The following is a 17,376-nucleotide window of genomic DNA, read 5'->3' as shown; positions in this document are numbered from 1 at the left end:
TTATTGAAAATTTTTCAACAATATACATATAACTTAGAGCAGCATGAAGGGCCATGCAATTCACATAGTAAGACAGTAACTTTCAATAGACAGACAAAACATCTGGGAAAAAACACAGGGGTTTAAGGGGGTGAGGAGGGGGGGGATAGTCGGAGCTCCACCTACCACCTAATCTTGAGTTCCCTGTATCCAATACTTGTCCCACGGGTCCCACACCACTTTGAACCTGTCCAGTTCATTGTCAATAGAGGCCGTCATATGCTCCATTGTACGTATTTCCCTAATTCTAGTTACTAAGTCGATGTGGGAGGGAGGGGTTGTCTGTCTCCATTTCCATGCTATCAACGTCTTAGCGGCTGTAAGAAAGTGTCGAAAGAGTCGAGCTGGTGATTTCCCCAAAGACCTAGGGGGAACATTTAGGAGGTAATGAAGAGGGTCTAAGGGAATATCCTGCTGCAACACCGCCAATGCCAAGTTCTTAACTTCCAACCAATACTGTTGTACCAGTGAACAGCTCCAGAAAATATGGAACAGATCACCTCTCTGACCTCTACATCGCCAGCAATCCGACGGAATACCCGGATTGAAGCTATGCAGAAAGGCAGGGGTATGGTACCAAAACATAAGGATTTTATATTGGTTTTCCTTATATGCAGTGCAGATGGAGGTTTTAGCTGCTTGCGACCAAATAATCTGCCACAATGAGAGCGGGATGGATTTATTCAGTAAGGCCTCCCACTTCAACATGTATCTATGCCCAGGCGGAGGGGAACCCTCCGGGGATAGCAATAATGCATAAATGGCTGAGATAAGCCCCCTAGTGGTGGTAGCATACCGACATAACCTTTCGAAGCTTGTAGGTGCAGTAACCCGCGTGGATCTAAAAGTTTGCTGCATGTAATGTCTAACCTGAAGATAGTGAAAGAACGCAGCGGAGGGAATATTATGATGTTTTTGAAAGTATGAAAACGGGTGAAGCTCTTGCGTGTGGGGATCAACCATATCAGCCAGGTGAAATACCTAAATTCCCGTCCACAATCGGACTATTCGGGAGGTAGTGCCCCCCGGGATAGTGGGAGTGTAGAGTACCGAAGTCAAGGGCGGGCAACCCGATGCCAAATGGAAGCGGTTTTTACAGGTTTCCCACACCTCCCTTTGAAATCTCATGGGACCCAATAAAGATGCAGTCGGCATTACTAGTGGGTCACCCCATAACAGGGAGTTTGGGTGGACCGGGGCCATCCATAGCTTCTCTATTTCGGTCCATTTATTGTACGCCCTTAAAGACACCCAGCTGGGTATGCGACGGAGGTGTGCCGCCCAGTAGTACTTCACCACATCAGGGACCGATAGCCCACCCGCAGATCGACCCGATAATAAAACTGATTTCGGAATTCGATGTCTGCCGGAGTGCCATATGAACCTGAGGATAGAAGACTGCATAGCCCGCAATTTGTACCTGCCCTTGTATGAGTAAGTATGGACGTTTTCAGTGATTTCAGATATACCAGTTGTTCAAATGCAAACACACTACTTTTTGGGTCTTTAGGTTCATATAAATATAATATTAAAAACATAAATCTCTTGAGCGTCATCCAAAGAATGGTTGTCCAGTTGCTGTCAATACAATCTTGCCTCAAAAGTAGACACAGGAAGAATCAGTAAGGCCTCATGCACACAACGTAAAAGTCGTCCGTAACTGCGTTACGCAATCACGAACCCATCTATTGTCCACGGACATCTTCCCGTTTATTTACGGGAAGGTGTCCAGGCCATAGAAGTGTACCGCAAAAGATAGGACATGCCCTATCTTCTGCATTTTACAGGCCGTGCTCCCATACTTTGTATGGGAGCAATGGCCGAGAATGCGGGTGGGTGTCCGCGGACAGCCGTGCCCACAATCCCAGCCCGTGGTTACGTGCACGGTCGTGTGCATGGGGCCTTACTCATTTACTTCATAAACTTCTGACAGTTATTGGCCATAGAGCTCCAAGAACATGATCAACTAGATTGGTTGTCCACTCCTAGATCACCTTATGAACTACAACACTAGCTTGGGTTGATGCCCCTTATCCAAGTTACCCTTGTGTTGTTCCATTCTCTGGATCCGATGCTTTTTTGATGATCTATTGTACCTCTGAGGAAAGTGACGTCTAAGAAATAAAATGAGCCATGGCTGGTGAGCTGCAGTCGCAGATTTTGCAATGACTGACTGTCCCTGGGGACAAAATCACTCAGTCTTGTAGAATGGGGTGACATTTAAGAAAGAAACGCAGAGGAAAATGTCATGCTTAAAAAATTAGTTTCAAACATGCTGGCTTCTGATTTATTTTTATTATAGGCAGGGTTGGAATAGTGATGGATTATCAGGCTTGAAAATGTTTGGTGAATTTTTCACATTTTGTTTTAATCAGAATAATCTAATTTTCTATAGTATTGAGTACGTGGAAGCCAAGGCTAGTGAGGCCAGATGGATGGTTTTTACGTATAAATCTGAGCAATATCTGATGAAGCCAGCAAGAACGTAACAGATTTACCCTGCACGCTATTTTATTAAAACTATTTGCAATCGTGCAAAAGGGAGCAGAAATATGGCAGTTTATGCAAAAGAATATATACATTTCTCTGGTCTATCCTAGTAAACTAAATGAAGATAATTAAGTTGTGACTGCTTAACTATACCCAATGGAGTCAACACAAAAGCATGCCTTAACTATATAATGCCAGCTTGTATACAGAATTCTAACTAGATAGATAGATAGATAGATAGATAGATAGATAGATAGATAGATAGATAGATAGATAGATAGATAGATAGATAGATATGAGATATATATTAGATAGATAGATATGAGAGAGATAGATAGATAGATAGATAGATAGATAGATAGATAGATAGATAGATAGATAGATAGATAGATAGATAGATAGATAGATAGATATGAGATATATATTAGATAGATAGATATGAGAGAGATAGATAGATAGATAGATAGATAGATAGATAGATAGATAGATATGAGATAGATAGATATGAGATAGATAGATATGAGATAGATAGATATGAGATAGATAGATATGAGATAGATAGATATGAGATAGATAGATAGATAGATAGATAGATAGATAGATAGATAGATAGATAGATAGATAGATAGATAGATAGATAGATAGATAGATATGAGATATATATTAGATAGATAGATAGATAGATAGATAGATAGATATGAGATATATATTAGATAGATAGATATGAGATAGATAGATAGATATGAGATAGATAGATAGATATGAGATATATATTAGATTAGATAGATAGATAGATAGATAGATAGATTAGATAGATAGATAGATAGATAGATAGATATGAGATATACAGGGTGGGACATTTATATGGATACACCTAAATAAAATGGGAATGGTTGGTGATATTAACTTCCTGTTTGTGGCACATTAGTATATGGGAGGGGGGAAACTTTTCAAACTGGGTGTTGACCATGGCGGCCATTTTGAAGTCGGCCATTTTGTATCCAACTTTAGTTTTTTCAATGGGAAGAGGGTCATGTGACACATCAAACTCATCGAGAATTTCACAAGAAAAACAATGGTGTGCTTGGTTTTAACGTTACTTTATTCTTTCATGAGTTATTTACAAGTTTCTGACCACTTATAAAATGTGTTCAAAGTGCTGCCCATTGTGTTGGATTGTCAATACAACCCTCTTCTCCCACTCTTCACACACTGATAGCAACACCGCAGAAGAAATGCTAGCACAGACTTCCAGTATCCGTAGTTTCAGTTGCTGCACATCTCGTATCTTCACAGCATAGACAATTGCCTTCAGATGACCCCAAAGATAAAAGTCTAAGGGGGTCAGATCGGGAGACCTAGGGGGCCATTCAACTGTATATTAGATAGATAGATAGATAGATAGATAGATAGATATGAGATAGATAGATAGATAGATATGAGATAGATAGATAGATAGATAGATATGAGATAGATAGATAGATAGATATGAGATAGATAGATAGATAGATAGATATGAGATAGATAGATAGATAGATAGATAGATAGATAGATAGATAGATAGATAGATATTAGATAGAAAGATAGATAGATATTAGATAGATAGATATTAGATATATATTAGATAGATAGATAGATATGAGATAGATAGATAGATAGATAGATAGATAGATAGATAGATAGATAGATAGATAGATAGATAGATAGATAGATAGATAGATAGATATTAGATAGATAGATATTAGATAGATAGATATTAGATAGATATTAGATAGATAGATATTAGATAGATAGATATTAGATAGATATTAGATAGATAGATAGATATTAGATATATATTAGATAGATAGATAGATATGAGATATATATTAGATTGATAGATATGGGATATATATTTGATAGATAGATATGAGATCAATATGAGATAGATAGATAGATAGATAGATAGATAGATAGATAGATAGATAGATAGATAGATAGATAGATAGAAGGATAGATATTAGATAGATAGATAGATAGATATGAGATAGATAGATAGATAGATAGATAGATAGATAGATAGATAGATAGATAGATAGATAGATAGATAGATAGATAGATATGAGATAGATAGATAGAAGGATAGATGATAGATAGATATGAGATAGATAGATGAAGGATAGATAGATAGATAGATAGATAGATAGATAGATAGATGAAGGATGGATAGATAGATAATAAATAGATTAAGATAGATAATAGATAGAGAGATAGCACATTTAGATGTTAACATAGCTACCTGCTTTTCGTAAATAGAGTGAACATTGTCCTTGAATCATAGCACATGGTGCGTGGTACATGACTGCTACAATCAAATGTGTGTATAAAATAAATGTATTGTATTATTTAGATGTTGTGACCGAAAATGGGTCAACAACCTAAATAGTATTAACAGCACTTTCAGTATAACGTCAGTTCGGAATGGGGTCTCTCCTGTAGGTAGGTGATGATCACGCTTTATTTTTGTTGAGTGTCCCTTAATACATGTGAAAATGTGTGTTTCAGGATGGAAAAGGGGAATTTCTGTTTTCATGTAAGGCTTCTAAGAATTGAAAAATCATGTAGCACTGAAACTGCTGCAAAAGAACTGTAGAGTGATTCCCCTGTGAATCATTTCCTTGTATCTGGGAATCCTTGGCAGAAATTCATAAGACTGCTCTAAATGATATGTTTGCGCTCCACAAGCAGCCATGGAGATAAGTAGGTTCATGAAAGCTGTCATTCTGCTAATAGGGTTATTCTCCCAAAAGCGAATCGCGTTGCAGTGTTTTAATATTGAGGTATTCAAGTTTAGAAGGACAGTAGATTAGAAATAAAAAGTCTGATAAAATGTCACACAATTAATTCTGTATCAGTCCTTCATAACAAATCAAAGTCAATTTGATGACATTACCTGACCAAAAAAGAATTTCTGCATGAAAAGACTCGTCTAGACATTAACAATCCCTTAAAGAAGCTCTGTCACCAGATTTTGCAACCCCTATCTGCTATTGCAGCAGATAGGCACTGCAATGTAGATTACAGTAACGTTTTTATTTTTAAAAAACGAGCATTTTTGGCCAAGTTATGACCATTTTTGTAGTTATGCAAATGAGGCTTGCAAAAGTCCAAGTGGGTGTGTTTAAAAGTAAAAGTCCAAGTGGGCGTGTATTATGTGCGTACATCGGGGCGTTTTTAATACTTTTACTAGCTGGGCGCTTTGAAGAGAAGTATCATCCACTTCTCTTCAGAACGCCCAGCTTCTGGCAGTGCAGATCTGTGACGTCACTCACAGGTCCCGCATCGTGTCGGCCACATCGGCACCAGAGGCTTCAGTTGATTCTGCAGCAGCATCGGCGTTAGCAGGTAAGTCGATGTAGCTACTTACCTGCAAACGCTGATGCTGCTGCAGAATCAACTGTAGCCTCTGGTGCCGATGTGGCCGACACGATGCAGGACCTGTGAGTGACGTCACAGATCTGCACTGCCAGAAGTTGGGCGTTGTGAAGAGAAGTGGATGATACTTCTCTTCAGAGCGCCCAGCTAGTAAAAGTATTAAAAACGCCCCGATGTACGCACATAATACACGCCCAGTTGGACTTTTACTTTTCAACACGCCCAGTTGTACTTTTGCAAGCCTCATTTGCATAACTACAAAAATGGTCATAACTTGGCCAAAAATGCTCGTTTTTTAAAAATAAAAACGTTACTGTAATCTACATTGCAGCGCCTATCTGCTGCAATAGCAGATAGGGGTTGCAAAATCTGGTGACAGAGCCTCTTTAATCACATCTCTAGATTTTAACTGGACATTCCTAGTTTGGGGCTCTCATGATTTCTTGATAATTCCCCTGAAGTCCTGTTCTTGTGGCATTCCACACTGATTTATGGAAAATTCATAGATGTGACCAGAGTAGATGGACCATCATCATTGGTATTCATAGAAGGGACGAGGTCCCATAGCAAAGATCCAACTGGGCCCTCTATTATGGTGCCAGGTTTTTCCATCCAGGACAGAAGGTTCTGGTGTTTGTTTTCTTTTCCGTATCCTTTTCATAACCTTTTTGCCAATTTCTCACCCCCTTGTTTCCTAATAATGCTGTTCCTTTGGAGAGGGAGTCCTGCCCAGGTTCTTGCCATCCAGTATCAAAGGGAATGGGAATAACTACTGCTGGATGGCACCGTACACTGCATAGCGGCCGTACTGCAGCTCTGCTCCTGTTCATTGTATAGGATCAGAGCTGCAGTACTGCAGCTCGGCCGCTATACTGTGGCCGGAGCCATGTGCTTCCGGCACAGACATCTGGTAGCCGGAGGCAGCCGGAACAGCTGATTGGTGCCGGGTCCGGGTGTAGGAACCCCACTGATCATATACTGATGACCTATCCTGTGGATAGGTTATGAGTATGAAAAACCGCCCCTTGCCCGGACAACACCTTTAATACACATATGGCATCCAAACGTAGCTTCATTATATCGTACACTCTTCAGCTCTAATGGTTAGATAGCTGTTTTCACATACTTGGAATCACTTTGAGATAGTGTTTAAGCCTAGTAGCCAGTATCTAAAGTGTCTTCATCTCTCCTCCAGCAGTCAGAAATGACAGAAACAAGAAGAAGAAAGAACCCTCGAAACAGGAGTGCACAGAGAACTATGAGATGACAGCCGAGCTCGATGACCTGACAGAGAAAATCAGAAAAGCGCATCAAGAAACCTTCCCCTCCCTGTGTCAGTTGGGAAAATATACTACGGTAAGTCTTACCTGCTAATGATTTGGAAGCGCTGTACTCCAGACACCGATCTCGCATGTAGGATTACATTTTCTTTTCATCTTCTGCTAGTCATGATTTATGAATGAGACGCTAATACTCCCGCTACATGTTCTCCAGGAAGAAGATGAAGAAGATTTGGTCCAGAGAATCCTCTCCTTTATACTCTGCATATTCTCTACACAAATTTGTGCTCATTATTTGCTCCATCTTGTTCATTCAATCTCTGCTACTATTAACGCTCAGAGACCAGGGCGTTGTTAGCTGCTGTGCAGGGAGGTTGATCTTGGATAAGGGATCACTGATCTTTTGCACCGAAATGCAAGACAAAGCGCCTTACATAACCTAAGGGCAACATCCAGGGCTATATTCATAAGTACACTAGGCATGCGCCCAGGGAGCAGAGTTAAGAGGGTTGCAGAGGGTATGTGACTACATTATTTATTTTATGGCTTCGGGATTACTTACCTATTTTCCAATTTATAAATCTGTTTTCAAATCTATTACAGATAAAGAGGAGTAATTTTCTAAATACTTTACTGACTTTGTAGTGCTTTTTAGCTACACCCTGTAACCCACTTTATCCACCTAAACATTCATATTTTAAAGCTGATATCTCAATGTTTGCTTACTGTGGTGATTTGCATTCTGAGATGTCTTTTTTTTTTTTTTTTACCGTGTAGTAATATGATGTAGGAAAAAACAAACTATTCGAGAATGCAGTAGAACATAGAGTATTTGCATCATAGAAGCTGAAGTAAGCTGCTAGAGTTGTCTGTCAACATACTTGTGGACTGATTTCAAAACCCTCCTTCCCGCACACCTAATGTCAAGTACATAATAAAAGTTCATTACATCCTCCCCATACACCAGAACATGTTGTATAATATTATGTACACCCCTGCCCCTGACTCACCCTGTCAGTTCTGTAATACATAATACATTTTACTCACTGACGGATGATGTTTAAATAATATTGTATATGTCCGCTTGCACAGGTTCAGCCAGTCCTGTGCTCAGCTCCTCCGCACAGGCCTTGTCTTCAGGTCAGTGGACTGTGCAGCTGCAGACCATTCAGCACTTTCCCTTCACAAACAAGCAAGTGCTGATGGGTAACTAGGGAAAGAGATATTTCTTTGAAAACAGAGCATTGAGTCCCCCTCACCCAGGGGCGCCATAGCAGTTGAGTGGTCTGCCACTATTGGAAATCTCTCTGCGATTAGCAGTGCTGAGAGAGCCGGCTAAGAAGTTGATAGCCCAAGAGATGAAATATAGTTTAGGATTTTCCACACTTCATCATTAAGGCTGTGTTCACATCTGCATTGGAGGCTCCTTGTCCTACCCCCAGGGGACCCCACTGATCAGCAAGAAAAGCACTGTGGCTTTCCAGTGAGCCCCTTCCATTACCAGTCACATACTGTATGCTGGATTCTTGAAGCTGCAATCAGAGTGGCACAGCCTAGACTGGGGTGCAGAGTTTAAGAAATCCCCTGGTTTTCACCCTTTTCCCTGCAAAGAGGTATGGACTCTTCTTCAAGAGACTCCCCAGGTTGCGGCCCCCAGAATAGTCTCAATTAAGTGGTGGTAGCACTTCTGGAGCAGTGGCATGGTCAGGAAAGGAGCTGGGATTTATCATTAGGAGAGCAGACAGGGTTCGGAGACCCAAGGGAAGAGACAGGAGCGTAGTGATGAGATAGCTGGTGGTCAAAGACCAGAAGAAAAAACAGGTGTAGTGTCCTAAGGGCAAGGCAGAAACTTATTCAGAAACAAGGCCTAGCTCAGAATCAATAGTTAATAACAATACAAATGCACAGGAACAGAGCCAGGAAGGATACACCTCAGTTACGAGTCACTGCATGGCAGGACAATTCTCCTTTAAATAGTCAACCAGACCTGACGTCATCTTTTAGGCGCTGGTTGTCTTGGCATAAGAGAGGAGCCGGAAAAGGGGGAGAAGCCCTGCAACCAGACACAGCCATCAGGAGCAACAGCTGCTTGCCCAAATGCGGCACTGGAACCAGGAGAGGCGAGTAACATCTTCCAGTGGGCGCCATCAATGTTTATCGAGGCAGAGCAGCACATTTGTATAGGGGCTGTGCCTTGTACATCAACTTTCATGTGGATGGGAAGCTGTGTCTGGATAAATGTTGATAGCTTCGATCACACATTGATGGCTAATCTTAAGAACCTTTTAAAAGGGGCCAAACTTCTTTAAAGGAGATTCCCATCTTAGACGTTTATGGCATATCCAAAGCTCTGGGACCCACACCTATATCGAGTAGGGGGTTCTCTGGACCGCAATTCACGTGGTGCAGCGGCTGCAAAATCCAGTGGGGAGAGAGTCATGCACGTCTCTTTCCATTCTGTTCAATGGCAGTTCCGAAAACAGCCGAGCAAGCGCTTGCTTGGCTGTTTCCGTAACTCCCATTTAACAGAATGGAGAGAGCGATGCGCACGTGCTACCCTCTCTCTACTAGTCCTTGCCTGGATTCTGCCATCAGCAGCCTCCACACCAGGCGAAACAAGGGTTTGGGAGACCCTGTTCTCGATATAGGTGTGGGACCCAGGGCTGGGGCCAGCATCTATCATACATTTATGGCATATCCTGTGGATATTCCATAAATGTATATAATGGGAAAACCCCTTTAACTAACTAAATCTTGCAATAATAGTAAAAACCTCAGGACATAATCGAATATTCAAGTATCATAATTTTTACTTAATATGTGGAGATTTAAAAATAGAAAGGATTTTAATGTTTTTCTAAACTAATCTCGCAGTGACCTTGATAAAAACAAACAATATGACAGGTTAATTCCCAATAAGCAAAGATCTGTATCATCCAGAGAATGGGCACTTTCTCCTTGAATGTGTGTGTGTCAAAGCTGTGATTGTGTTTGGCACTAACACACAAGCGCACGTAGAATGACCTCCATCAGGAAACACAACACCATGCCAACTCAAGCACTGAGCAATAGATGTTGAAGATAGAGTTTGCCATTCTCATTTTGCAAGCTATAATACTCTGTGGATTGTGCTCGGATACGTAAGCATGAGGTGTAATCAAGAATTTAAAAGCCTAAATTATTCAAGTCAAATGCTAGTGAAATGCCAGCACCGTGCTTGAGTTCCACTTCTTGCAATACGGAACATTATTTTGCAAGGGTAATAATTTATTTAAATAGGGAAAAAAGTGTCCTTTGAAGGCATACAGACAGTCTACAGATTTTAAATGAAGACACGGATGAGCTTGTGTAATGTAGACAATGACCGATCTCCTAGACTTTCATTTATCATTGATAGCAGAGATTATTATATTTTCAAAGGAAGTACATATATTCCTGTGATTGTTAATTCTTAGGAAGCCATGAAAATTCAAAGATGTGACCGTAAAAGAAACTGCTGAGACCGGAGAAACTTGCACTACGTGCCTTCCCAATTGTCTCTGCTTATTCTTCCTTTTAGCCAAAACAATCAGGGTGGACACGCTGTTAAATAACAGGAATTAATGTTGGGGCCAAACTTGTTCTTTTTTTTTTTCATTGGAATCTAGTTGTGTGTTACATTGAAGGTCTGATAAACCTGAAGTGGAAGGAACAACCAAGTAAATGCACAGTCTCCAAACTCGCAGTATAAACTTTGATTTTATAGATACACAATATAATTGATTTGTTTAGTTCTTAATTTTTATCTACATTTGCATTGGGTTTAAGCTCTTGTTTTCATTGCCCAAAACTGGTAAGAAATGATTAAAGAAAAATATAGAAAGGAGTTGTCTAGTTGAGAAATTCCATTTCAGTCTGTGGTTCCCCCATAGTAAAGCTGACTTATGGGGTCTAGCAATGGGGACCTTATCTACATTTGTACATTTGTGTAGCATTTGAACAACTATTGTTTTAATTCAAATAACTGGTTAAAAGTGAATAGTGGGGGAAGAACGCCCGATGGCACAAAATATAGTTCATGTTGGAAAATTATTTTTCAATTAGTGGTTTCCCCATTACTCAAGCTGATCACATGGGGTCATACTATGGGGACCCTTACTTTCCTCTCAAGCATAGGTTCTATGCCTGTGATCTTACAACTCTCAAGGATACTTGGATCAGACCACCCAGGGGAACATAGTTTACCTTCGTAACAACATTGTGGGCAAATTACCTTTAATCATTCAGACACTCAATGAGGGTCTCAATGGAATGGATATAGAGAATGACTTCCCATCTACACAGCAGACAGTGTAGGATTCGGACAGTCAGAATTCGGGCCACATGACCTCATCTGCATTAACTTTTCCCTGGTGGATTGACAAACCATAGCTCCAGATAAAACATTTTCGCTGCTGGGGAATTTCAATCTTCTAGATGTTCTGTAATTTTTGTTGTGTAGGTCATTTGAAAAGGTAGAGCCAACATGAAGTCGATCCAACGACCTTAATGGGAAGAACAGTACAGAGTAGTGATGTGATTCAGAGGGATTATGGTGTGATAAAATGAGATTCATACACGCAGTCCACACATTTACTCTGAATGAACGTTGTTTGGATTCCACTATAGCCAAAATCAGTGGCACCTCGTCCTGTCATTTTATGACATCTCCCATTAGAAGCACTCATTGCATATGCTGTACTGACCTACAAAGTGTATATTTTGTATGAAACAAGATACCTAGGATTTCTGCTTGTGAACTGGAAATCTCCATCGTGGATTTACAGAAGTGCAGCGTATAGCCTAAATTAAAGCAAATATATAACAGTTTATACTTTCTAATGTTTATGCTAGGCTTCTTTCATGCCTGGCTACATATCCCTAACTAAATTAAATATAAAAGTTAGATGAGCTTTTTCTGAAGCCCGGTTGACTTAATGCTTGACAAGGTACATACATTTATTGTACGTATATTAACCCAAAAGTAGGCTAGGGCTCCACTGCGAGTCTTGGTTGCGCGATGGTCGTGGTAACAATCACGTGACCATAGTGTCTCCCTACTATAGAGAAGTCACATGACAATTGTGAAAATTCAAGACGTGGTCAGATCTGGCAGTTTCTAAAGATGAAAAGGGTTGAAGAGGTTGTATGACATCAATAAAAGGGTCTGCTTTTTTCCCAGAAACAACAGCACTCTTATTCATAGTTTGTATCTAATAGTGCAGCTAAGTCTCATTCACTTTAGTGGGGTTGTACCAAATTTTTTGTATAGATCATAAAATAAATTAAGAATGTTTGCCATTTGAAAAAAAAAACAATCCAGTTAAAAGTTATGACCTTTACTTATATAGTACTATAGTGTATAGCAATGTGCACATCCACCAAATAAACTAAGTGCTGGTGGACACAGCTAGTTGTCTACATAATGATCCTCTGTTCACTGCAGTGCAGCCAATAGAAAAAGCTTTCTGCCCTGCTTGTCAGGGAAGGATCAAGTAGCATGACTTTAGAACTGAGGAGACTCCTTTCTCTCAGCTGTTTAGGACTGTAAAGATCTGCATTCTGAAAGCAGATATGAACCCTGCACATTATGTTTTATTTCATTATATTTCCATTGGTTTCTAAGGTAATGCATACGGTGGATGTCACACAGTTTACTACTCTGGATCCCATGTTACCTATCTGCAGAGAAAGTAAGAAGGGACTATGTTATTAGCTGTCAGAGGGGAAAGGAGACTGTTTTTGTTCAGAGCCACTCCCCCAGCAGCACAGATTAGCAGCAGCAACAAGGGGGACACAGCGAAGCAACAAAAGCATAAAAAAAAGTATTGTGTGCTAAAAACACTGAAAATTACTTTAAAACAGCTATTAACAGCCTTTCTGGACTTTTGGTATGAAAATGATTCATGGGATAACCCCTTACAGGAATATTGCCTATTCTTCAAAGTGTAATAACCATTTTAGGGAAAATAAGAAGTATTTAATTTGCATTCCCTGGCTAGTAATACTGTAAAATAAATAAAAATCTCTAAGGGATAAATGATTTTGCCTAGATGTAGGCATTGGTGAAATATTCAAAATACTTTCCATTTAAGCAACTTCTGAGTGACATACGACACTTCTTGCTCAGCAATATGAGAATAATCATCTTTGAGATTATGTGTTAGATTACAACAACAGATTATCTGGAATATAGATGTTTCCTTTCCTCTGTCTGGCTTCTAGGTATTGTTATTACATTTGCATTTCGTGTGGGTTACTGTGCATTATCTGTAGTAGAATATGTGTCAAACTCAATGGCATGATAAAGTCATCTCATATAATACTGATGAATATTTTGTTCACACTTGCTGGTTTCATGCAATGTCTTTTTTCCAGATGGATAAACTATTGCCAAATGATTTCCTGCTGTAGGCTCTGCATTGTGTGTATCTCTTTACCATGCACTATTTCTATGGGCTGGATAAACTGGCTATTAAATTTAATTACAGACCGAATGACTGCACATCTTGATTTTTCTTTCCCTTCCCTGATCTCATTTCCTCTTGATGGGCTGCATTTTGCCCAGGTCTTTCAGGATTAAATAAAATAAATCTGAAATATGTACAGGCGCTCTCTACATGGAGGAATGTCTTAAAGGGCACAGAGGCAGCTGTTAACCTGCTACCCTCAGACTCCAGAAAAGGCGTTCCAGCATCCAGAGCTTTGCATTGATAAATCTTGTGACAGAGGAGTCCTTAACCTGTACACTCTCATCACAAAGCTTTGATTTTTATCAGCTGCCATGGCCCGGGTACTATATGATGGAAACGACAGGTTTATTCTAGCAAGAAAGGAAAAAGTAATTGTTAGTGAAGCTTTTTCAATACATCCGTCTGGCACTGATCTTGACACACCAGGACCTCTAACAACTACGCAAAGGCAAGTTTATACCTAGTGCCATCATAATCATAATAGAACTAATATCTAAGGCACTTCGTCACATAGAAGGATGCTTTCAACGCTGACCAAGTCAACCGTCCCGCTTCTGCTCGCTGGTATTTAAAATTGCATTCTTGCGTTACTTAATAGGGCGTATTAAATAACATAAAACAAGAGGAAGCGGCATCGCATGGACATTTGTTGTCGCTCGTAGATCTTTCCCCAGGGTAGATTTTCTAATTGCTTTCGGTGAATGACAGTGAATTCTGTTATTGGCTTTTTTACTACAATTTGAACTTACTTTTCCACTTTCTTATATATGATAAGAGATTATTAAAAAAAAGAATTCCCGGGTTTATGTAGATTTGGTTCAAATGACTGTAAATATGTATTGCTCTAATATACTAAAAGTCGGTCCATGAACACTGATCTCATATACCATGAAGATAAGCGAGATATTGTTTATTTTTCATTGGCCAGAGTCGTATAAAGGCGTCACTCAGGGGACAGAGTCAGTCTGCTGCACTAGCCCTGTATCTAAATACCCTGGCCAAGGCAGAGTGGCTCCCTAGCACCCAGCTCATGACAGGTCAAACCCACCCTTTGCCCTCCAGGTACACCTCCCTCATTGCCTTCCAGTAGAGTAAATTGGTCAGTATTCTCTGTATGGACAGAATATGAGGAATACATTTATAGGGAACTAGGAATGTATCCCATCTAGTCGAGTCCACAATTTACCTGCAGAATGTACATGTCCGCAAACAATACTCCCTCTGTACATGTTGTCATATAAATCAGTCTTTGTAAACTGATCTTTATTAGTATATTGAAACACTTCTTATTTTAACGTATTCACATAAGGGTGTAATTCACACGTTCAGGTTTTGTTTAGGTTTTTTTATGCAATATTTTAAGCCAAAACCAGGTGTGGATTATAAAGGGAGGGAACGAATAAAAGGCAGGTACTACTTCTACTCTTATTTAAAGCCACTCCCGGTTTTGGCTTAAAAAACGTAAAAAGATTAATAGATTCTGCACAAAACCTGCACGTATGAATACACTCTATTTCTACCAAACCCCTTTGAGGCCAGTATCACACACACAATTGTGATGCAGTTTTGTAGCAGTTTTTGGCTTTTTTTTATTTATTTTTTAGGCACAGCCAGAAGTGGATCCAAAAGGCAGGAATAATATAAAGGAAGGATTGACGCATTTTCTTTTTTTTTTTTTTAGCGCAATTCTGTGCTTGGCTCAAAAAAATGTAGCCAAACTCTGCCATTAAAACTGCATCAAAACGGTATGCGTGATCCAGGCCTTAAGGGTTGGCCCAATTTCAGAATATTGGCAGTTGCTTATCTGACAAAAATATCATTCAATATATTTTGCTGCTCCATTCCACCAGAAACCACCAAGCTATTTTTCTGCAGGTACAATGCACACAAATGAATATATGTATCCAAGTAGTACAAGTATGCTGTAAAGTATTTAAAGAGGCCTAGGCTTTTTATTGCTGTTATATTAAATTGTGATTCTGGAATTGGCATTTTCTTCTTCTAGTGAATGAGGCATTCAAAAACCAAATCATAAATCTTGTGTCTTTAATCTACCACTAACAATGGTTTATTACTTTTGTATTCTTATTTTTACTACTTTTATATCTGTGCATCTCTATTCACTGGAAGGCTGTGCCTTTCACATTTAACCATTCTGCACACCAATCACTCTTGCTGTCATAACTGACTGACTTCATAACTGCTGTGACTGACCCAACTTCAGCTGCCCCAATCCTCACCCTGTCTGTCTTTGTTCCCTTTCAAACTTTTTATGAGGTGGGCTGTATATACGTGGTACATGATCGCTAGCTGGATCCTATTAAGCCAAAAATGACTTTACTAAAAAAAAAGCCTGTGGAGCTTTGTACCAAACAAAAGGCTCAGAGGGTCACCAGTTGGACACCTCTGCTCTTCACTGGATGCCATCAACTCTAGATTTTGCTTGTATGTAACGTGTCATTCATTATAGATATGTAATCATAGTTGTACTAAAGTAGACATAGTCTGTCTATCTATCCTCTATAAATGTATCTATCCGTCTATCTATTGATCTACATATGTTTTCTCTTTTGCTAAAAAAAAAATTATGAAAAAACAAACAAATCTGAATTTACACTATTGTTGCTTTATTAAGCTTGGATAACGTAACGCACACGCCGTAATATGTACATCATTGTTCTACAGGAAACTTTAAAGATTAGGTATAAAAAGTTGGGCAAAAAGAACAGCGTAGTCCCAGTACATAGAGCTACTTATCCAAGGTCCCCTTATAGCTTATTGGGAGTCTGATGTCATGGTAGTATTTACCTTGTACGAATCACATAATAAACACACTGCATAAAATGAGATCAAGACCTTATGCCCCTGGCTGTAGTACGACTCTGTACAACCTCTGAATTGTATGGAGGGGTAATAGGGCACCCATTATCTTCTACGGTATCCTACTGCACCTCCCTATGCGTTTTGGGTTTCATACGATGTCTCATAATATAATGCAGAGACACATATAAGAATAAGAGCTCTGTCAACAGCAGCTTGTTGATGGTTTCCTGGAAGCAACAGATTGTTTTGTAGACTACATAGAGTAACTGTAGTACTTAAATATTTACAACATATGACGTTCTATTTACATTTGAATTTCATGTCAGCATATTATTAATAGTATGTTTTAATCAATGTTTAGGCTATTTGGAGTAAGTGACATCCATATAACTTATACATATTGAAAAGATAATGCTAGAAGAGTTTCTGAGCAGTTGAACTAACGCAGTGTTCTCTTTGTGTCCATCAGAATTCCAGTGCTGATCACCGTGTACGGCTAGACCTTGGTCTATGGGATAAATTTAGCGAACTTGCAACTAAGTGCATTATTAAAATAGTGGAATTTGCAAAGCGGTTACCTGGATTTACAAGTCTGACCATTGCAGATCAGATCACTCTACTAAAAGCCGCCTGTCTGGATATTTTGGTGCGTATCAATGTTTATTTTATTTTTAATTCACTTCACTTTTGGACTTTTTATTAGTCATGGAAGAATTTCCTTTTCTTGACTACCTCCATACAAAATAGTTGTTCTGCTGTATTCACTTATGATTGAAGAGTGGATTTTTCCTCAATTTCATTCCATAATTCTCAAAGTCCATCTCCAGCCAAAAACTGTA

At 39.4% G+C, this 17,376-nt stretch overlaps 1 protein-coding gene across 8 annotated transcripts in view; it reads left to right on the top strand.

The window, feature by feature from the left end:
- Positions 1 to 17,376, top strand: part of RARB (retinoic acid receptor beta) — a 646,418-nt gene that overhangs the window by 596,593 nt on the left and 32,449 nt on the right. For 6 of the 8 annotated variants that reach the window (XM_075827189.1, XM_075827190.1, XM_075827193.1 and 3 more), the window contains 2 exons: positions 7,139 to 7,299; positions 17,007 to 17,183. In XM_075827189.1, coding sequence (XP_075683304.1) covers positions 7,139 to 7,299; positions 17,007 to 17,183 — 338 coding nt within the window. The remainder of the gene's footprint in view (positions 1 to 7,138; positions 7,300 to 17,006; positions 17,184 to 17,376) is intronic. The other 2 variants (XM_075827191.1, XM_075827194.1) reach the window with 2 other exon arrangements.

The sequence above is a fragment of the Rhinoderma darwinii genome, chromosome 5 (assembly GCF_050947455.1).
Source record: "Rhinoderma darwinii isolate aRhiDar2 chromosome 5, aRhiDar2.hap1, whole genome shotgun sequence".
NCBI lineage: Eukaryota > Metazoa > Chordata > Amphibia > Anura > Rhinodermatidae > Rhinoderma > Rhinoderma darwinii.
The sequence above is the reverse complement of the archived record's forward strand: the minus strand, read 5'-3'. Positions and strand labels throughout refer to the sequence as shown.